Below are 22202 nucleotides of genomic sequence, written 5' to 3'. Positions count from 1 at the left end.
ACTTTATAAATCTAAGTCATCATTATTATTATTATTATCTTCAGGTGATGTTTTGATGCTTTGAGGACCATCCCATGAGGCCAACACACAGTAGCCACCGAGTCATACAGTAATGAGCTACGTGTCTTGAGGCTGTAGCCAGTCCTCTTCCCAGAGGCTTGTTTATCACTGTGTGAGGGACACCAGGGACACCGGGGACACTAGTGGACCGAAGGACACTCATTATAGTGATGTTACATCATCTCTGGGGCTGAAAGAGTGGCAACTGTTGTACTGGGACTCATCACAGTTACAGAATTAACTACATTTTCCAACTTATACACAAATTCAAAGTCCAATTTTACATTAAAGCTCCTTAGGTAACATATAGCAGGGTTTCTTGAAGTACTGTATGTTAGTATAATTGTATAATTGGTTAAAACTTTTGTTTTTTGTAGAACAGAGTACTTTCTGAGGCTGCCATCTCGCACCATAATGTTTCTACGGCAGCCTGAGTGGACAAACCAGCTAGACTGTGCATTCCATGATCTGAAGAAGAGGCTTACGACACAAGCAAATATGGATGAGACCCCCCCCCCCCCCCCCGTCTTCCATTTATTACAATCTGCAGTCTGACCACTAGATGTCACTAATTCTTACACGCTGAACCTCTAATTATTTCACTGACATGGGTGCAAGTGTGCTCCACTGTTGGCTTTGTATTTTATATATTATAGAGGGTTTTATTACATTTTTAGCCTTAAAAAGTTACCAATCTAATATGGTTCCCATAATTTGGCTTTGTTGTAGTAACTGTGACTTGACGTGTGTGTAAGGAAAGAAGTACAGGTGTTTCCATTCAGTCTTTGATTGAAACAAAGGAAAGAAACTGAAAATGGTATGTACGGACAAAATTGACAATATCACATGTCCCAACTCCGTCCATCATGTCGAGGTCGTCTCAGCTCGGAGTGGGATTTAGTCCCAGTAACTGCAGCAAACTGAAATAAGAGTAGATCCACGGTCGGGAGATACCCTGGGTATTCTCCAGACCTCCGGCCTCCAACGCGAGATCTCGTTTAAATGTCAAGTGCTGCTGCAACAGCGCCATCTCTCTGCAGAAAGAACACAGTGAAAGTCAACAGTTCCAGTTTAGAAGTCGGAAAAAAAACATCCATTTTGTTTGTTTTATATATATTTTATAGACATAAAAAATTATAATTATTAAATATAAACCCATCAATAAATACATGGTTAAAATTTTCCAAAAGTTATATGAAGAACTTTTTCAAAACATACCTGAGGAGCTTCTGCGCCTGGAGCCTGGCCTCTTCTGCAGCCCTTAAAGCAGCCTCCTCCTCTCTCCTCTTCCTCTCCTCCTCTCTGTTCCTCCTCTCTTCTTCCTCCTGCTCCTTTCTCCGCAGGTATTCGAACCTCTCGCCCTCATCCATCTCCTGCAGCATCCTGCTCTCCTCCTCCTGCCTCCTTTGCTCCTCCAGCTGCAAACGCTCCAGCTCAGCTTTAAAAAAAAAAGTATGTAGTTTTTCACGTGTACCTCCTTCTTCTTCCTCTCTTTCTTCCATTTGCACTTCCTCTCACCTTTCTTCCTTTGTTCCTCTTCCTCTCTCATCTTCTGGAGCCTCTCCACCTGCCTCCTCCTGTCCTCCTGCCTCCTCCGCTCGCTTTCCCTTCGCGCCTGCTCCTGTCTCGCTCGCATCTGTTCTTCCTCTTCACGCCTCCTCCTCTCCTCCTCCTCTGCCACTTTCTTCAGTCTGGAGATTGGAGATTGAGCGTGAGAAAAGCACACTTTCTGTTTTCTGGAGGAAACAAACTTGTGTCAGTGGAGGAAAGTAACACCTGAGCTCCTCCGCTCGCTTCCTCCTCTCCTCCTCCAGCTCGCCCTTCATCCTCTCCTCCATCTGCTCCCTCTCCTGCTGCTTCCTCTCCTCTTCCTCCCGCTCCTTCCTCTTCCTCTCCACTTCCTGCCTCCGTCTCTCTGCTCGCTGGGCCAGACGCAGCGCCGCCTGCTCCTCCTGACTCTTTTTGAGCTTGGACAACTACAACACACCAGTGCTCTACTATTAAAGACATGATATTGTTGTCAGTGAAGTGTTTGCTTATTTCACACCAACCTCCGGCTTCACTGGGTTCAACATCAGCTGTTCGTCCATCACCATGACGGTAGAGCACGACGACAGGCGACCACGGGATGAGGCGAAATCCACGATGCTGGCTGGTGCCGTCCCCTCGTGGGAGGAGGCTGCAGACCTCCTTGTTGTCCTCTGAATGAATTGGGACGCAGCGTCACTGGACCTGAGGGAACTCACTGATCGGATGCTTCTGCGCTCGTCGCTGGTGGGAAGGTGATCGGTTTCTGAGTCGTCCCCTGTTTTTGTTTTGTGCTTGTGATTTTGTGGTGCTGGGGGTGTTTCGATGTATTTGAGGTAAGACTCCTCTTCCATCTCCTGGTTGAAATCCACCCCCTCATCAAGGTCTTCTACGAGAACAGAAAGGCAAAAGAAAAGTAAAATAACTATAGCTGAATTTGTCGAGTATAAATGCACAAGTTAATCGCACAAGTGTTGAAATGATTGCTTGACAGGCGACTTACTGAGAGCACCAGTGTGTACAGGGCCGACTTTGGTGGTGTTTGGATGAGCGTTGAAAGAGATATGTATGTTTGTATCAATTGAAATTGAACAGTAAAAATCTAATTGAATTCAATTAAACTACAAAACTACAAACTCTTTCCTTTTGAATAGTTGGGGTCGGTGTTATTCATGCCATGTTTTTATGTGGAGGCAAAAACTATTTTCAACATTGCGAACAATAAAATGTAACGTAACTCAATTTAACGTAACTTCACTTAACAAAAGATGCACAGTCAGGGCGATGACAACAAACCAACATTTATGATGAGAGTAAATGGATTTTGTCTTTAACAAGGGACCTACATTGTGGTACAGTGGCCAGCATTGTTGCCTCACAGCATGAAGCTCAGCAGTTCAATCCCGGTTTGAACGAGGAAGGAGTTTGCATGTTCTCCCAGTGTGATTTTCTCCCACAGTCCAAAACATGGATGGATGTCATAAAGTTTGTCACTGAAGTTACTTTATGCCTCAGCTCAGGATTTTCATGTCTTACCATCAGCATCATGAGTCAGCTTCCCTCTCCTCCTCCCATCGGACACGATCTTCTGCCTCACAGTTGCTCCTCCTCTTACTTCGCTCTCCTCATTCATCTTCTCTTCTTCTCCCCCTCTCCCTCCCTCTGTGGCTCCTGTTTTTTTTTCCTAAAAAGGTTCAGTGTTTACAGGCAGACAAAAAACCTGGCGTATCACTTCATAAATTGCTTTGGATAGATATTTACTCCATGAGCAAATCCCAAGTGTCTCAATTTAAATTTCAATAATCCACGTGTTTGATAAGATCTCCTCAAACAGACTGAAGGTAGGCAGCCACAGCTTTGGTTTGAATGTGAGAAAATCACGTGATCGGTCAGTTCTCACCACAGAGGGAGGAGCAGATTGGTCTCGAACGCCTGCTGCTTCCCTATTGGTCCTCGCTCCTGGTTTATGGCTCATGATTGGTTGGGAATCATTGCCGCCTCCTTCTTTGCTCTTCTTAGATTTTGTCTGTGCCTCAGACTCGGATGTTTTCACAGATTTCAGACCTCGCTTCCTAAGTAGATTAAAGACATGGTGTTTTAGTCTCATTGAAGAGCCTTTACCAAAATGAAAACATTCTCAAGCTTTTCTGCAGGACATCATAACCTACAATTACAACTCTATTTATCACAAATGCTTTTGCCCACAGCTCCATCATGGTGGTCGCATAACATAACAATCTGTGCAATCAAGTACATGATTTCCCCCGAGACATAAAATCAAAGAAAATAAAGTTATCCAAAAATCAAAAACAGCCAGAGCTTGGGGGAATCATTCTCAAAAACTATAATCTCACTTACCCAGAAGTCACTGCAGCTTCATCAGTGTCTTTCTTCTTAATACTCTTCCTCCTCCTTCTGTCCACTGCATCTTCACTTGTTGCCACATCTGGGCTGACGTTCTGCTGGTTGCCACATCCGCCGTCTTTAAACTTCTTTCTGGATAGACTAGTTGGGGGGGAAAAAAAGAAGTTGCATTTCTGGTAAATTCACACAGTGAACAGATAAAAACTAAAAGAGAACCCCGGTTTGTGCGATCCAGACAAAAGGCCACGCTGTCCCGTCGTGTCCGGCTCTTCGTCGTCCTCTTTCCCTTCCTCTGCCTCAGCGTCTCCTTCTCCTGGCTCCTTCCGCCCTACCCACTCCCTCAGTGGAGACATCCTGACACTGTGTCTCGCTTCCTTCTTTGTTTTCTTCGTCTGTGTTTCCATCACCACCTCTCCAATCTTTTGGGTCACTGAAGTGACAAGGATATATAAATATCTAATTAAATAAATATATGTATATATATATATATATATATATATATGTATATATATATATATATATATATATATATATATAATTAAATACATATATATGTATATATATGCATATATATATACATACTTATATATATGTAAGTAAACCAAACTAAGATTATTATGATAAAATAAGCAGCAGTTTTACCAGTGTCTGTGTGGCTGTTGGGTAACCATGCATCACTCTCTGGAGAGATATGGGAATCTAAAAGCTGGATGGAGAACAGAAATCACATAGTCCAAAAAAAACTGCTCTCCAGTCTTTTTCTACATTTAACGTCTGCACCACAATGCACAATGAATAAATTAAAGAACGGCCATAAACATTATTAACGTGAAATTAGAGGTTAAAGCCGTGCAGAACAATAGTGAGCCGAAACTCACCTGTTCAGTGCTGACGCTCCGCTCCCCCGATGCAGACTGACTGAGAGTCATGTGACTTCCTGGTCTCTGGAGTACACAGTGTCAAAACAAGGCTGTGCAAACATTTATGTTCATAAAGAGCTTGATGGATCTCTATATACCTACACATACCTTATGCAGTGGCTTACGATGCTGGATTTTCTCCTCAACATCATCTGTGTCCAGCTCCATATCCTCGTCTGCAAACATCAAAAGACAACAGCTGTAGTTAGAGCAAGGGAAACGAGTTTGTAATTCTAATTTTCTCAATTGGGTTTGTAATGTAATTTGGTATTTGAGTCAAAGGAGATGGGAGCTATTGAATGAAATTGATTAATGATTAATATTCATATAAAATGAGAGGAGCACTAAAATCCAAGATTTTAGAAAATCATGAAAACATTTGAAATTCTTTTTTTTTTAAAGATTACTTTCAAATGTGAGATTTTTAAATTTAAGGTACCCACACAAAATATAAGAAGAACTGAAATTCAATGCAGAGACACCATGTAATAGAAAAAAACAGAAACTGCTTCTACAAATACTACTACTACTAACAATAATAATAATAATAATAACAATAATAATAATAATGATGATAATAATAATAACTAGTACCACAAGTGGTTCTGAACGGGTTCGAGCTCGAGGGTCCTCTAGCTTATCTCCCATTCATTCACCGCTTGCGGTACTAGTTATTTTCTGTCCGAGTTATTTTCAGTGGCGTCCCTGCGCAAAGTTAAAGGGCACTTCCTGTTTAAAATGGCCGACTTCATGTTGGGTGAAAGGCGTGTCCGTAAACATGTTCAGGGAAGTTTCCTTGTCTCACATATCACGTTTCGTGCAGATCGGACAATGTACAGCTAAGTTAAAGGGCACTTCCTGTTTAAAATGGTTGACTTCCTGTTGGGTGGGAGGAAGATCTGTGAGTTTTGGTGTATGGGAAAGGCCTCAAAAAGGCGATTTACTTTGAGGAAAAATAATAAGAATAACTCTTACGATTTCAGTTCTATGCACTTTGTGCTCGAACCCTGATAATAATTATAGAAATCAACACACCACAAGCCAAAACACAGTGCAACAGACTTGTTAGACCAGAAATTACAAATGAACAACAGCTACCCGGAACCTGTAATTATCATCAATTGTCTTGCTCTGTGTGTGTGTATGCGTGCAGACCTGTATGTGAATTCTCAGACTGCAGCACAATGACCCAGGGCAACTTCTCTCCCTCCGACGACAAAACCTGTAGAGCTGAGAGACAAAAAAACCCACCTACTGACTACCGCCCAGGGATCTCACAGAGTGGATGTCACCACTACAACACTCATACAACGATAATCCCTTCTAGATTTTGGTTGATCCATTGTACCTCTCTGCTGTGTGCCATCATTGGCCTGAGATGGCTCTTCATTGTTGTCGTACAGTGACAGCTGAATGATTTCCCCATCAGGACCCAGGATCAGGCAGCCAACCGATTTGTCGTCCTGCAAATCTGACAATTAAACAACACAGAAAAACCATTCCTCTGTCAACGAAATTAAATAAAGCCAGCTCAAAAATATTACAACGAAAGTATGCATGGGATCATCTCTGAAGGCTCAACACATTGAATCTTGAAGATGGACTACAGAAGCAGAAATCCACATAACAGGTGACACTCCTGCCACATTATTATGTGTCATGTGTACCTAATAAAGTGGGTGTTGAGCGTCCAACACAGTATACTTCACACACTGACCTGTCACACTGATGTGACATGCGATATAACAGTTTTATTTCATGATATTTTGTGATATCCACTATTACAAGAGAAGAATAGACACAAATATGCATTTGGGACTTGGGAATTTAAAATACATGTCCTTACATCAAGCAGCTAGATACAGTCAATTTAATCCAATCTACATTTTGGTTTGAGGGTCAGGGTATGTCGCAGTGGTTTAGCTCCAGTTACCTCTCAACTCCAGTGGCAGAACTCCCTTAACCACACTTCTGTTGGCATCACTGGGATCCTGGAGGTGAAGCAGTCGGTTGTGGAAACAGGCCAAAGAACTCTGTCTGCTCGGGCCTTTCCATCCTGAAACACAGCCCGACACTCCTGCTGGAGGAGGAGGAGGAGGAGTCTCTATAAAGAGAAGACAGTGTATCAGGGAAAAGAGAAGCATGAGCTGAAACAACATGATGTATCACAAACTCAGGAGCTTTAGTAATAGTGGCGTTAAAATGAAAATAAATTCTCTAGCACAGATCTGCCTGTTGTAGAATATTGTTACATCAAGTCAGATGTGTATTGCAAAGCAGAAAAAGAAATGCAAGGACAAAGAAAGTGTGAAAGACACAACATGTGACACAACAAAATAACAACTGCTTATAGTGAACGTCTGGTACTGACTATCAGTAGAGTGATTTTTACAAAACTCTGTGCTGACACTGATTTAAGAAGTGGATGTTTGGTATATCCACACCTATCGGCATAATTTTTGTCCAAAGGTGGTACGTGTGCTGTATACCTTCTTCAGGCTCCAGCAGAATTGTAGAACCTTTTACAGAGGTTAACCTTCCTCCTCCTCCTTCTTGACCTGTGGTCTGTTTTTTAAAGCACTGCTTCTCTGATTTGTCTTTTCCCCCTCTCAGCTTCCCACTTGTCTCCTCTGAAAGACAGCGTGAGAAAAGTGTTAATATAACACAGCATCTGTACATTGGAAGTAAGTTGAAATAGTCCTATAAAACACAGCTTAGAAAGTGGCAAAAATAACATCTTCTAAAAGACATAATATGGAGAACGGTACTTATCTGACCTGACACAGATTGGTAAGCCTTTAAATACTATCTAAATAATATCTAAAACAAAGTTAATTGAAAGTACTACTCGTGCAGTTCCCATTGTCTTTGTCTTGCATTTATTACCCAAACAACACCAAAGTTGGCACTGCAAATCCTATCAGTCCTATCATTCCTTCTCTGCGTGAGTCTTTGTTACCGTTCTTCTCAGGAAACAGCGGAGGTAGAGTCAAAGGCTGCTTGTGGAGTCTCTGCGGATTCTCTCCAGCTTTAATCCCATATCTTTCGGAACGGAGTTGCCGGGCATCTAGCCTGGACTGATCTTGGATCACTCTCACTGAGGCAACACTGCAGTTCTCTGCTATTGGAGGTAGGAGCTGTGCACGGTGTCCAGCACTGTCGGTTCTCTCCCAGCTCACCTGCAACATTTCAACACAATAGTCTCTTAGATAACATTAATGCAACACAAGGGAAATCAGGATTTCTGGAGCCTTTGCTTGTTGACAACAATGTTGATCGTTCTTTAGCCAATGAGTCTTTTTGACTTTTATATTTTAAAAACTCTTATCTACACATGAGTAGCCAAACTCCTGCCCCTTATTCACAGGTAGCCTTTGTTAAAGACTTACAAGACTTACTTTGTGATGGAGGCTTCACACAGACACTGCTGCTCACTTTTGATAGCTGCCTCCAGAATCAAAAGCCAGACATGTCCATCATCAAGCATTAAGCAACAAGTACATGTGAGACCACAGTGAAGAAGTGTCTTACCCTGTCTGTCTTGTAACATGTCTTCTCATAGCACGTTGAGTGTTCAATTTTCAGCGGAGGAAGCGACACACCTGCGTATGGGGAGGCAATCGAACATTGAGGTAATCACTAGAGGATAAACTGCAAAACATGCTAGTACTTTAATTACTCCTCTACTACAATACCTGAGGTAGAGGTTGTTTCAGACTGTGTGTTTGACCGTCGATCTGCTCCACATGGTCTTACTAAAGAGCGGGACATGATTCAGGAAACAGCTTGAATGCATGAGATCAATTGTGAACATGCATTCATTACACATACTTACACTTGTTTTACCTTTTGTACCGTATCTTCTCCCACTCAATGATCTCTCACAGCTGCCGTTGTCATGGTCTGTCCCACTGTTCCTCTGAATGGTACAGTCTCCATCAACAACCTTATGATAGCATTTTATCTCAGTATAAAATGAATTCTCACTCTGTGGTGAACATATGTTAAAGTCAATCTGCAATGGTTAGACAGGACCAATCGTTTACATAAAATTAAAATGTACATATTCTGTATTTGTTAGTAAAGATGAAATAACACTGACAAATACACTAAATGGACAAAAGTATTCAGACCATTCAGTCCCCCCTCTTGATGCTATAACAGCTTCCACACTTCTTGGAATACTTTCTTTAAGTGTTTATATGGGAATTTGTGTCAATTCATTATGTAGAGCATTGATAAGGTCAGGCACTGAAGGTTCTGGCTCACAATCTCCGTTCCAGTTCATTCCAAAAGTTCTCGATGGGGTTAAGGCTCAGGGTTCTATTCGGGCTGGTCAAGTTCGTCCACACCAGACTCAAAGTCAAACCATGTCATGATAGTTCTTTCTTTGGGTACTGGGACACAATCGTCTTGGAATAGAAAAGGACCTTCATCAAACTGTTGCCACAAAGTTGGAAGCAGAGGATTGACCAAATGTCTTGGTATGCTGAAGAGTTATGATTGTCCTTCATTGGAGATAAGGGGTCTAGAGCCCAAAGCCAAAATGAAGTGCTTGACTTCAATACTTAACCGGTGGGGCCAAATACCTTTGTCCGTGTAGTGTATCTTAATATGGGATTTTTAAACATGTCACCTGTGTGTCCTCTGGTTCTTCAGGTGTTGTTGCTACATAGTGCACCCAAGACTGTGATTCAGTTTGTGGGGTTGGAGTCCTGGAAGTACATGCTCTCTGGAGGAACACATCCAGCCTGATTATCTTCCTGCTGTCCAATTCCACTTCTTTTTCTGCAGACAAGGTTCATTTTGATGATTCACCCAAAGACCAAATTTTCAACATCAAAGTGTAAACAACCTTCACAACTTCTTCATTATCTGCAGATTCTGTTTTGGACTTTGGGGCTTGACATCTGTCCAAATCTACCTAGTTGATGCTCCAGTTGCTGAGTGTTGTCCTCTGTAGGAGGCCACTGTGCTCTTGTGGGGTGAATGGACAGAGGACCTGGACAATGGAGGTCTTGAACAGGTGGGAAGCGAAGGGAAGGAAAAATTGATTGGGCAGGATGGGGAAAAGTGCTCTGGAGGGAGGAGACACATTAAAACAGACTTTTGCAGACCTCAAACACAAGTTCAAGTGTGACTATTTCAACATTCTCAACATTCAGTGCAACAGACAAACAAAGGACTCCTCCGCTAAAGCCCATTCTTTTCTTGTGATGTACGATTACAAAATACAGTATCTTTGCAACGTGAATCTGTGTCAGAGACTAAACTTAAAGGATTTATTTTTCCATCTACCTGATTGTTGCTGTAGTTCAGAATGGCTGCCGTTAGCTCCTTTAGAGTGCTCCGCTGCTGCTCCACTTGTTGAGTGTGTCGGCGCACAACCCGCTTCTTCCTCTGCCCAGCCTCTAACTCACAATTGGTTTTTGTAGTTACTAGGTCCTGGAGGTAGAAAGGGGGCTCAATATTAGGTTTTTGAAAGCTTTATGTGTCTTTCTGACTGAACCTGGGTTAATTTCCCTTGAAATCTCCAATTATTGAAGTTACTTGCGTACACACCTGGGAATATAGTAAAAGTGGGCCTCGACGAGTGCTGTAAGTCTTTGGAAGGGCTTGCTCCGCAGCTACAAGCAGACGGCCACTGTTGGTCAAGCGTAGCACAGACTCCTGGGACTTCCAAATGTAGTAATCCTTTTTGTAGAGACATTGAATGTAGTGACTATGTAATGAATGAAACAACATTGAAATCACACTGGCAATGAGCACACACGATGACCTGCTGAAGTTCAAACCATCACTGAAAGACCATTTCTCAAAAACATGTCAAACCTTGAAGTAGATGGAGTACGGCGAAGTAAGACGAAAGCAGGTTCCTCTCCTGCAACAATTATTACCACCAGAATCTGAATTATTACAGCCTTTTGTGGTTATACCTGTGGGGTAAAGCAAACATCCAGCCGCCCAACATGTCCTCCGGTGTTTCCCTCTGATGACACAAACTGACCGCACCCCCGACTGAGCAAGGAGAGAGTCAACGCATTCATGATGTATTTCTAAATCAGAGAGATTGAGATTAAGGATAATTCATAAATTTTAAGATTAAAAAGAGAGATGATACATGACTTTGCTCCATTCCCCTCCCTGCACTAAGGTGCTAAATTCTCAAATGCTAAATTAACAATATCTTACATACATATTGCTACAAATTAGATAAAAAAAATCTGTGAATAATTCATGATTATAACAAAGTAATGAATGTACTGTTCAAAATATTGGCACCAGTGTGATGTGAAAAACATGTTATTATACTTTCATAATAATGTTATTATACTATTATACTTATATTATGAGTAAAACTCATCATCTCAGAATTTTCACTATCGGTCTATTACCTAAAGTGAAATAACAGCAGTGAAGAGATCAATATGTAGTAAGTTAATCAAAAGTACAATGTGTGTGTTTTTTTTTAATAAAATAGCATTAAAATATTAAAAGCTGGACGTACCTGCTGTTTCCCCTGCTGTCCTCTCCCTGTGTGTGTGTGTTTGTGTGTGTGAGACAGAGAGCGAGGGAAGGAGAGAGACGGCGACACACACACACACACACATTCCTCTGCTGCTGCTTTTTGTTCAGAGTCAAGCAGCTTTAAATGTGTGTGACCTCTAATATCTACAATTTCTGATGAATATTTGGGCTCAGTGTTTATTTTCAGGAGTCTGAAAGGACTCAGGTCAAGTGTGTTTGGCCACACAAAAACCTGTGTGTGTGTTATGCATGTTTGTGTGGCCTTTTGTTCAGGCCCAGTTGCTAGGTTTTCCAAAGTTGTTAGTCTGCGTCTCTGTTTCCGTGGCTACATTGGCATGTGACATATTTGGAACACATGCATGCACGCATTTGGCCAGATAATCTGTTCAAATCTGAATTATTAATAACCCAATTATCCTCAATTATCCTTAACCTAACAACAATTAAAATCTTGATTTTTTTCATTTACTACAACAAATGAATGAAACAACGATTCCCAAACTTGTAAAGATGAAAAACCAGCGCAACCAAATTCACTTGGTCACACAATCATGACCAAGACTTAAAATGTGTAAGCATAAATCTGAAAGAAAACACTAGAAAAGTGTGTATGTATATGTATACAAAAAACAAAAAAACGTCCCTCTCACCTTCTTGGGGTGGTATCTGTGTCATCCTCAAGCTCGGGTCCTCCACCAGAGGCCTGGGAGTTTGAGGGTTCTGCGCAGTATCTTAGCTTTTCCAAGGACTTTCTCTGATGTTGGTCCTGGGATCTGTTGGAGCCACTCCCCCAGTTTGGGGGTTACTGCCCCGGGTGCTCCTACTACCATGGGAACCACACTCTGCTCGAGATAGGTCTCTTCTGAGGGTCCTTCAGGATTAGGACCGTCCTGCCCTGGGTCAGCCATTCTGGGTGGGACCCATCCCTTAGCAGCTGGTTCATCTGCGCTGCTAGGCGTTCATGGAGTGCCGTTGTTTCTTCAGCCAGTAGGCATGGATCATATCGGGGCCTGGTGCTGTCCAGCTCTTCATCTTTGACACTCTATCTTGGATGTCTGCTATTGAGATGGTTACTGCTTCTTGTTCTGGGTGGTTACTGTGGTCTGCTTTTAGGTCCACTAGCCATTGGGCATCTGGGTTGTTATTTCCTCCCTGCCACTGAGAGTTCACCTTGGCTGGTTCAGAGAACAGCTTGTTTATTCTCCTGGCCTCTGCCTCCTTGGTGTATCTCTTCAAATGGGTGGCCAATGCTGTTAGTCTTTGTTTGGCATTTTTGAGTGCTTCAGGTATGGAGAGCTTGGCGCTCTTCCCTTTATTCACCATGTTGCCTTTCTGTAGCTCCGCTAGCTGGCTAACTTCTCTCCGTGTTGTCCTTATCTTCGCCTCTAACCGTATTCTCCATGGTGGATGCTGTCTGTTATGGTTTGAGCCCATCTTGTATCCAAGCATTTCTAGGATTACTGTTGCTGTACTGTGTATTAGCTTATTGGTCTCAGTGATGGTTCCCGTAGGGATTGCTGTTAGTGCAGCATTCACATCCACTAGCAGAACTTCTGAAGGTACTTTACAAGTCAGCTTCGGTATTCGTCGGGGGTCCATATATATATATATATACAGTATATATATATATATATATATATATATATATATATATATATATATATATATATATATTTATATATATATCCATACAGTATATATATATACATATGTATATATATATGTACTATGAAGTACTTATAGATCACAAGATACTAGTGAATGTCAAACATGTAAAAACGTACGTTTTAAAATCGTGAAGATGTGTTCAATGATGTAAAAATCACGTCATGATAATCCCTCAACTACAGGATAATTTGGCCAGATAATCTGTTCAAATCAGCCTAAAATCTGAACCCAGTTATCCTCAATTATCCCTAACCTAACAACAATTAAAATCTTGATTTTTTTTTTCATTTAGTACAACAATGTTTCCCAAACTTGTAAAGATGAAAAACCAGCCCAACCAAATTCACTTTATAAATCATGACCAAGACGTAAAATGTGTAAGCATATATCTGAAAGAAAACACTAGAAAAGTGTCCAATATATATATATATATATACTATGAAGTGCTTCTGGCAAAATAGGTATAGATCACAAGATACTTGCCAGGAAGCTTGCCAATTTATTTTTCAGTGCATCCTTTATTAAATTTGATCACATTCTTATTATTATTATTATTAGTAGTATTTTCAATATTTATTCTGGTGACATTCATCCAATGTTTTTTAAGAAGTCCCCTCAGACCTCAAACTGTAGACATGGCTTTACATTGTACAAAGGAGGCGGCGTTACATTCTGCTCGTCACGTTTACGTCTCTCATGTGAGGATAAAAACCGAGCAGCTGTGGCAGTTTGTCTCAGCGGGAGAGAGGGAGGTCACTGAGGTCTCCAGTCGTCCACTGGTCGTGACTCGCTGGTGAAATTACATATTGTATATTTTGCAAATGCCTATGGTGTTTTTTTTCTAAGTGTTCTTGTGTTTTTTTAATGTTCTTTAAATTACAATGTTGATTATTACCAGACACTCTCCTATATGTGTCTTCTCTCACCTACAAATGAATCATCTGGCATAATATTAATAATCTGAAATATTTCTCAACAACATATGCTGCTACACTGCCTTTGTTTTCAGGTCCAATGGAGAACACAACAGAGACGTTTGTGTTGACCATGTACGCAGAACTGGGCCAGTTCAAGTACATGTATTTTACTCTGGCGCTGATATTTTACATATTTGTCATTGTTGCAAACGTGACTCTTATTATGATCATCTCGGTTAACAGTAACCTGCAGGAGCCCATGTATGTGTTCCTGTGCAGCTTGTTTGCTAATGAGATATACGGCAGCACGTCCTTGATGCCCTGCTTCATGGTCCACATCTTGGCAGAGACTCATGAGATTTCTGCCTTTTTCTGCTTCCTTCAAATATTTAACATTCACACCTATGGCACTGTTGAATTTGGGACCTTGACAGTCATGGCATATGACCGATATGTGTGCATCTGTAATCCTCTGCATTACAATATTATAATAACAAAGAGAAAGGTACAAATTGTCATACTCGTTATCTGGATAATTTGCTTTGTAGAGATCGGGGTTTTGCTGTCCTTCACGATTCATTCGAAACGCTGCGGCAATGTGATCAACAAAGTGTTCTGTGCACACCAGCTTGTCGTCGCGCTCTCTTGTTCGCCAGACAGAACTGTGTCGATTATTCACGACCTGGTCGTCGGCCTCGTTTTCACAGTCGGCGCTCCTGTCAGTTACATTTCCTACACGTACGCAAAGATTTTGGCCGTGTGCCTGAAAGGTTCCAAAGAGACCAAGATGAAGGCTTTGGAGACCTGTACTCCCCACGCCGTGTCACTCATCACCTTTGTCTTCGCCTGCTTTTACAGTCTGATATCGCAGAGGTTCGACATCTCCTCAGTTCCGTATCCACTGTGTGTCGTGTTGTCCGCGTACGCGATGGTCATTCAGCCTTTTCAGAGTCCGATCATCTATGGCCTCAAACTGTCCAAAATTAGACATGCCTGTAAGAACCTGCTGACATTAAAAACATCACAACTCTACATTTTTCACGGAGAGTGTTTGAATCCTCACCTTTCATTCTTGACTGAAATGAACATACATGCATTAAAGCTTCAGAATGTGAACATCTACGCACGTAAAAATGTATTAACGTTTATTGTCATTGTTGCTTATGATTATATTATATTAATAACTTCAAGAGCTAAAACAGAATAGAGAATGCAAAACAATACAAGTACAATACAAAGTGAGTTTAGTCATTGTGTCTTTCCATAACATGAAAAAGTGACTAGTTTGTAACGAGTTTAAATGGTCAATTTTAAACATTATTTGCACAGTATATAATTTACATAGGGTGTAAATAAATATAACAATGTACCACGTACCATAAATAAAACCACTCTTAATATTTAAGATGAGTTGCTTTCATTTAATCAAAATATTTAAGTTTGCACCTTTACTTTTCCCCATTAAGGGTGAATAAAGTGATTCATTATTGCCTTAAATTTGAAGACACATTTAAGATTTTAACAGTGGTGGGGCAGACAATCACAGTGTCAATAATGAAATGACAATAATTAATGTAGTTGTACAATATACAGATGATTTGACACTAAAACAATATGGGTTCAACATGAATGGATGAAAAAAAGGTGGCACAGGTAGGATTTATAGGGAGATGAGTGTTTGAGCGCAAATGCCTTTGCTCTCAATTCTTTTTAACAAAAGCTTCAAAATTAAATACATACAATATCTTCTCTGTAAAAAACGGAGTCAACTCTACTCGGTTTTGGTATCAGATACCACTCTCCCCCAACCAACACACTTTAATCGTTTAATCAAACAATTATGGGGAGGAGATTCCAGGGATTTGGGATCTCACAGAACCTTGCGTGATTTAACACAAGTTCAGACTATAAACAGAAGTGGAGGAGAACTGTCGCCGTCGTCAGTTAATGGCTGATCTGTGTGCGATGTTTTGTGCTGAGAAACGCAAAAGACACTGTGGATGAAGTAATGGCTGAGGAGACGCAATCAAATTATCTTGTATAAGTTATGGTTCTAAGCAAAAGTACAAAAACATCCGTTCCCCAGTCAACTGGTCACGCCCCCAATCACTGTTCAGTCGTGAATGTCAAACATGTTAAAAACGTCCAATTTAAAATTGCGAAGATGTGTTCAATGACGTAAAAATCCCATCATGTTAATCCCTCACAACTACAGGATAATTTGGCCAGATAATCTGTTCAAATCAGCCTAAAATCTGAATTATTAGTAACCCAATTATCCTCAATCATCCTTAACCTAACAACAATTAAAATCTTTTTTTTTCTTTCTTTTGTTTATTTAGTACAACGTTTCCCAAACTTGTAAAGATGAAAAACCAGTGCGACCAAATTCACTTTATAAATCATGACCAAGACGTAAAATGTGTAAGCATAAATCTGAAAGAAAACACTAGAAAAGTGTCTATATATATACTATGAAGTACTTCTGGCAAAATAGGTATACTGTAGATCACAAGACACTTGCCAGGAAGCTTGCCAATTTATTTTTCAGTGCATCCTTTATTAAATTTGATCACATCCTTATTATTGTTATTATATTTATTTTTATTATTGTTGTTGTAATTATTATTTTTAATATTTATTCTGGTGACATTCATCCAATGTTTTTTAAGAAGTCCCCTCAGACCTCAAACTGTAGACTTTCTTCATCTTGACATGGCTTTACATTGTACAAAGGAGGCGGCGTTACATTCTGCTCGTCACGTTTACGTCTCTCATGTGAGGATAAAAGCCGAGCACCTTCGGCAGTTTGTCTCAGCGGGAGAGAGGGAGGTCACTGAGGTCTCCAGTCGTCCACTGGTCGTGACTCGCTGGTGAAATTACATATTGTATATTTTGCAAATGCCTATGGTGTTTTTTTTCTGAGTGTTCTTGTGTTTTTTTAATGTTCTTTGAATTACAATGTTGATTATTACCAGACACTCTCCTATATGTGTCTTCTCTCACCTACAAATGAATCATCTGGCATAATATTAATAATCTGAAATATTTCTCAACAACATATGCTGCTACACTGCATTGTTTTTGGGTCCAATGGAGAACACAACAGAGACGTTTGTGTTGGCCATGTACGCAGAACTGGGCCAGTTCAAGTACATATATTTTACTCTTGCGCTGATATTTTACATATTCGTCATTGTTACAAACGTGACTCTTATTGTGATCATCTTGGTGGACAGTAACCTGCACGAGCCCATGTATGTGTTCCTGTGCAGCTTGTTTGCTAATGAGATATATGGCAGCACGTCCTTGTTGCCCTGCTTCATGGTCCACATCTTGGCAGAGACTCATGAGATTTCTGCCCTTTTCTGCTTCCTTCAAATATTTAACATTCACACCTATGGCACTGTTGAATTTGGGACCTTAACAGTCATGGCATATGACCGATATGTGTGCATCTGTAAGCCTCTGCATTACAACATTATAATAACAAAGAGGAAGGTACAAATTGTCATACTCGTTATCTGGATAATTTGCTTTGTAGAAATCGGAGTTTTGCTGTCCTTCACGATTCATTCGAAACGCTGCGGCAATGTGATCAACAAAGTGTTCTGTGCACACCAGCTTGTCGTCGCGCTCTCTTGTTCGCCAGACAGAACTGTGTCGATTATTCACGACCTGGTCGTCGGCCTCGTTTTCACAGTCGGCATTCCTGTCAGTTACATTTCCTATACGTACGCAAAGATTTTGGCCGTGTGCCTGAAAGGTTCCAAAGAGACCAAGATGAAGGCTTTGGAGACCTGTACTCCCCACGCCGTGTCACTCATCACCTTTGTCTTCGCCTGCTTTTACAGTCTGATATCGCAGAGGTTCGACATCTCCTCAGTTCCGTATCCGCTGTGCGTCGTGTTGTCAGCGTACGCGATGGTCATTCAGCCTTTTCAGAGTCCGATCATCTACGGCCTCAAACTGTCCAAAATTAGACATGCCTGTAAGAACCTGCTGACATTAAAAACATCACAACTCTACATTTTTCTCGGAGAGTGTTTGAATCCTGACCTTTCATTCTTGATTGAAATGAACATACATGCATTAGAGTTTCAGAATGTGAATGTGAATCTACACATGTGAAAATGTATTACCGTTCATTGTCATTGTTGCCTATGATTATATTATATTATATTAATCACTTCAAGAGCTAAAAAAGGATAGAGAATGAAAAACAATACAAGTACAATACAAAGTGAGTTTAGTCATTTTGTCTTTCCATGCCATGACAAAGTGACTAGTTTGTAACAAGTTTAAATGGTCAATTTTAAACATTATTTGCACAGTATATGCATAAACCATAACTAAAACCACTCTTAATATTTAAAAATGAGTTGCTTTCATCCAGTCAAAAATATTTGAGTTTGCACCTTTACATTTCCCCATTAAGGGTGAATAAAGTGATTCATTATTGCCTTAAATTTGAAGACACATTTAACATTTTAACAGTGGTGGGGCAGTCAATCACAGTGTCAATTATGAAATGACAATAATTAATGTAGTTGTACAAAATACAGATGATTTGACACAAAAACAATATGGTTTCAACATGATTGGATGGAAAAAGGTGGCAGAGGAAGGATTTGTAGGGAAATGAGTGTTTGAGCGCAAATGCCTTTGCTCTCAATTTTTTTAAACTAAAGCTTCAAAATTAAATACATACAATATCTTCTCTGTAAAAAACGGGGTCGTATAGATATATTACTGAAAGGTCCTGTTTTTCCAGTCATTAAATATTGAAAATCCAATCTTCAAACCAACAATAAGTATATTTTATCTGAGCATAAAATCTAAATATATACAAAAAAACACTTTTTGATGATATATTCTTATTTAATATATAATTTATGTGGAAAGAACAAGAACGTAAACAGGGGTACAAATTAAAAAAGGGCACCCTATCATATAGACAGTAGTACATACAGTATCTATACATATGTATCTGTGGCTCCACGTTTACTAAAGGCACTTTTCTATGATACAGATCTAGCACTACTCGACTCAACTCTACTCGGTTTGGTATGGTATGGTATTTCATTATCATGGTACCTCCTCAACATGGGGGGAGTCATCATAGCGAGCAAACTAGTGAGTTGTAAAGCAGTTGTTTCCCGCGTAACAGAATCATTAGAATCAGTTAATTTAAAAGATTTGTTCATTTGTACTTCCATTGCTACATGGATTGCTACATTAACGCATGTTTTCGGGATTTTTAAGTCTTTTTAACTGACCTACAGTTCGGCACTGTTCGTCTTGATTCTTGTGTCGGACGGTGCGTTCATTATGCTCTCTGACCAATCAGTGCACGTCACATTTTAGTATCGGCTCAGCTTGCTTGGAACCTTGCCAGAGCAGGTATTAAAAAAACCCACCAAATACCAGGTACGATCCCTGATGGAAAAGCAAAAAACGATTCAGCCCGACTGAGCCGAGTAGTGCTAGAACTGTATCATGGAAAAGCGCCATAAGTAGATATTCTACATGGATGTGCTGTGTTTATTTGTCACTGAGTTGTTTCAATTGGTCTCAGGGGATAATGACTGCAATGATAATTTATATATCTGATAATGGTAAACTTTGATGGTCATTGGCAGCTGATGGCATATTTGTCACTGAGTTGTTTGGTGGCCTTCCCCATGAAGTCTTCAAACTGTAGCCGCTGAAACAGTAATTGACAGTGTTTCTTTTCCCTGAGGTCTGTTCAATGATGACTAATGACTACAGTTCACTGACATCCCTCAGGCCCTATTTCCAAGGAAACAATAAAATCTTTTTCTCCTTCAATGCACGGCATTGTTTCAAGAAATGTCTTCATACACACTAATTCCCCAAAGCTCCAGTGTGTAACTTCTGTCGTCCCCCCTGAGGAATTCTGTATGATTACCAAACAACTCCTTGTGCCTTTACATTACATATTCTGCTGGATTCGTTTCACAAGGGGACAGTGTAACAGCATATGGTATTGAGAAATCAGAGCATTTTTGGTATAATTGTCTGAAATGAGTATGGTAAATGAGAAATTCAATTATTATAATGAATTCAATTCAATTCAATTCAATTGTATTTGTATATCGCCAAATCATAACATACATTATCTCAAGGCACTGTACATAGACAACATCAAGGAGAGCAGAGTAACCCAACAGTTCACACAATGAGCAAGCACTAGGCATCAGTGGAGAGAAAAAACTCCCTCTTAACAGGAAGAAATCTCTGACAGAAGGTAGAGACAGAAGAGAGAGAGAGACCAGGAGTAGAACAACTTTATACAGTCAATGATGACATGTTTATAGCAATACAATGCAATTTATATAAGCAGCAGCAGAGAGTGTGGATAAAAATTATACTGATATCGACTTAATTAATTAATTATAGCATAATAATAATGGTGATGATATGTATGATAGTAATAGCCTCGAAAACTGGATCTGGATCCTGCAACCTGCAAGATGAGGATGCAGAGAGAGAGAGAGGAAAGGAAGGAAAGACACAAACTAGGGAGCGAAAGAGACAAGGTTAATGACATATAAAAAGTCATATTCATACCCTGAGTGTGAGAGAGTGTGTGTGTGTGCACCACAGGAAATTCCCCCAGCAGTCTAGGTCTATAGCAGCAACCTGAACCAGCTCTAATTATAAGCTTTATTTAAAGGAAAGTTTTATGTCTAACTTTAAATACAGAGAGAGTTTAAGATATGTCTTCCTCTCATCCATGAACTTAAAAATGTTCCATTCTGTAAGCTGACAGAGCATAAGAACAGTCTCCTCATCAGTCTGAAAAAAATGCACCGGCCTGAGTTTCACTATGTTTTTGTCACTTTTATTTTATTTTGTTGTGTAATGGCCTCTCCTGTTATTTCTGGATTTAAACTAGGGGTGGGAACTATGGCACATGCACAGGGAACCCAGGCCAGATTGAGTCCGACTCTGGTCTGAATGAAGGTAAATGGTAATACCTAAGTGGTAATAATTCAACTCCCTATCGCCAAATCTGGGTGTTTAATCCAGAATTTGAAAAATGCATTCATCATCCATCCATATATCCACTGACTACCACTTTATCCTCCCCATGAGGGTCCTGGGGATGCTGGTGCCAATCCCAGTTGACATAGGGCGAAAGGCGGGGGAACACACTGGACAGGATAGTCCAGTATTGATTTGTAAAACACTCAAAACACCACTCAAAGCTACTTTACACTACAGTATTGCCAGTCACCCATTCACGCCCCGTCACTCACACATGTATATGCTGCTGGAGTATAGAGCAACTTGTTTTAGTTGAGATAAATGTAGATTAGCCGGGGATTGAACCTATGACCTGCTTTACTATTCAGCCACTTCCGCCCTACAACCACATTTACGTGTATTTTTAAAAAAAAGTCCAGTTTTAGTCGGATTAACACAGTAATTCAGTTTTTCTCTAATGTCATGGCAACAGGGGTGTTTCAAGAAACTTTGAAACCCAAACAACAAAGCCCGAAAATCAAAGAAAGTGTTTGACACTGGCTTCAGTCGGGGCGCCAGATCATGAAATCATGTCAAAATGTATCAGAATCTTATGGAAATGTTCCCAAAAATGGCAGTATCCATGTCGTTGTTGGTGATCTTTTTTTTTAAGTATCATATGTTGCTAATTCTTGTTCCCCTGCAGATAACAGCAGATTTATGTATATCTACAGTATATACATATATATTTTAAATTACATGCATAAAATGAAGTAACATAATCATATTATGTACAAATTTGCAAATTTATCATGATGTGCAGTATATTGTGATTTTGCATGATAATTATTGAAAACAACGCTATAGGTTGTGAAGCTGCTTTGTCTCAAATTTCGTGGTAAAGGCAGGTGAAGGAGGAAACAAATCTCCCTGGAGACCTGAACCACTGAGTGAGTGCTGACAATACAGCAGTTGCTCTCCACACTTTTGTTAAAGGAAAGCGGTGACATCTGCTGGTTGATCGCTGATACCGCACTTGTGCGTAGGTAAATGTGTTGGAAGACCTGAAGATGGCGGTCTAGACACACTGATCTTCACTGATTGGAAGGAAGAGGGGGATGAACTCTCATCGAGGTGTGCAGACGTTGTCACAAATTGGTCTCGCATCAGTCAAAAGATAGATAAATAAAACTACATACGCTACCTTAAACTTTAGTTGTATTTA

General features: G+C 40.3%; 3 protein-coding genes across 3 annotated transcripts; 2 read left to right on the top strand and 1 right to left on the bottom strand.

Moving 5' to 3' along the window:
* Positions 1 to 589: 589 nt before the first annotated feature.
* On the bottom strand, positions 590 to 9781 carry LOC131475163 (trichohyalin). The gene is made up of 22 exons (XM_058653068.1): positions 9775 to 9781; positions 9508 to 9659; positions 8718 to 8817; positions 8567 to 8626; positions 8403 to 8473; positions 7831 to 8050; positions 7361 to 7501; positions 6805 to 6975; positions 6220 to 6342; positions 6027 to 6101; positions 4980 to 5047; positions 4830 to 4895; positions 4594 to 4657; positions 4168 to 4381; positions 3946 to 4092; positions 3488 to 3659; positions 3124 to 3271; positions 2112 to 2476; positions 1837 to 2036; positions 1579 to 1751; positions 1279 to 1498; positions 590 to 1094 (listed from the first exon to the last, which is right to left on the bottom strand). The coding sequence occupies exons 1-22, from the start codon at positions 9779 to 9781 to the stop codon at positions 941 to 943; spliced, it is 3111 nt and encodes a 1036-aa protein (XP_058509051.1). The 3' UTR covers positions 590 to 940.
* Positions 9782 to 14081: 4300 nt separating this feature from the next.
* On the top strand, positions 14082 to 15191 carry LOC131475157 (olfactory receptor 52L1-like). The gene has a single exon (XM_058653054.1). It carries the CDS (start codon positions 14082 to 14084, stop codon positions 15189 to 15191), a length of 1110 nt encoding a protein of 369 aa, XP_058509037.1.
* A 1886-nt stretch (positions 15192 to 17077) lies between these two features.
* On the top strand, positions 17078 to 20968 carry LOC131475153 (olfactory receptor 52L1-like). Its single transcript, XM_058653043.1, has 2 exons — positions 17078 to 18029; positions 20907 to 20968. The coding sequence occupies exons 1-2, from the start codon at positions 17078 to 17080 to the stop codon at positions 20966 to 20968; spliced, it is 1014 nt and encodes a 337-aa protein (XP_058509026.1).
* The last annotated feature ends 1234 nt before the right edge of the window (positions 20969 to 22202 follow it).

The sequence above is a fragment of the Solea solea genome, chromosome 2 (assembly GCF_958295425.1).
Source record: "Solea solea chromosome 2, fSolSol10.1, whole genome shotgun sequence".
Lineage (NCBI taxonomy): Eukaryota > Metazoa > Chordata > Actinopteri > Pleuronectiformes > Soleidae > Solea > Solea solea.
Note: the sequence above shows the minus strand (reverse complement) of the source record. Positions and strands in the feature narration are given on the sequence as shown.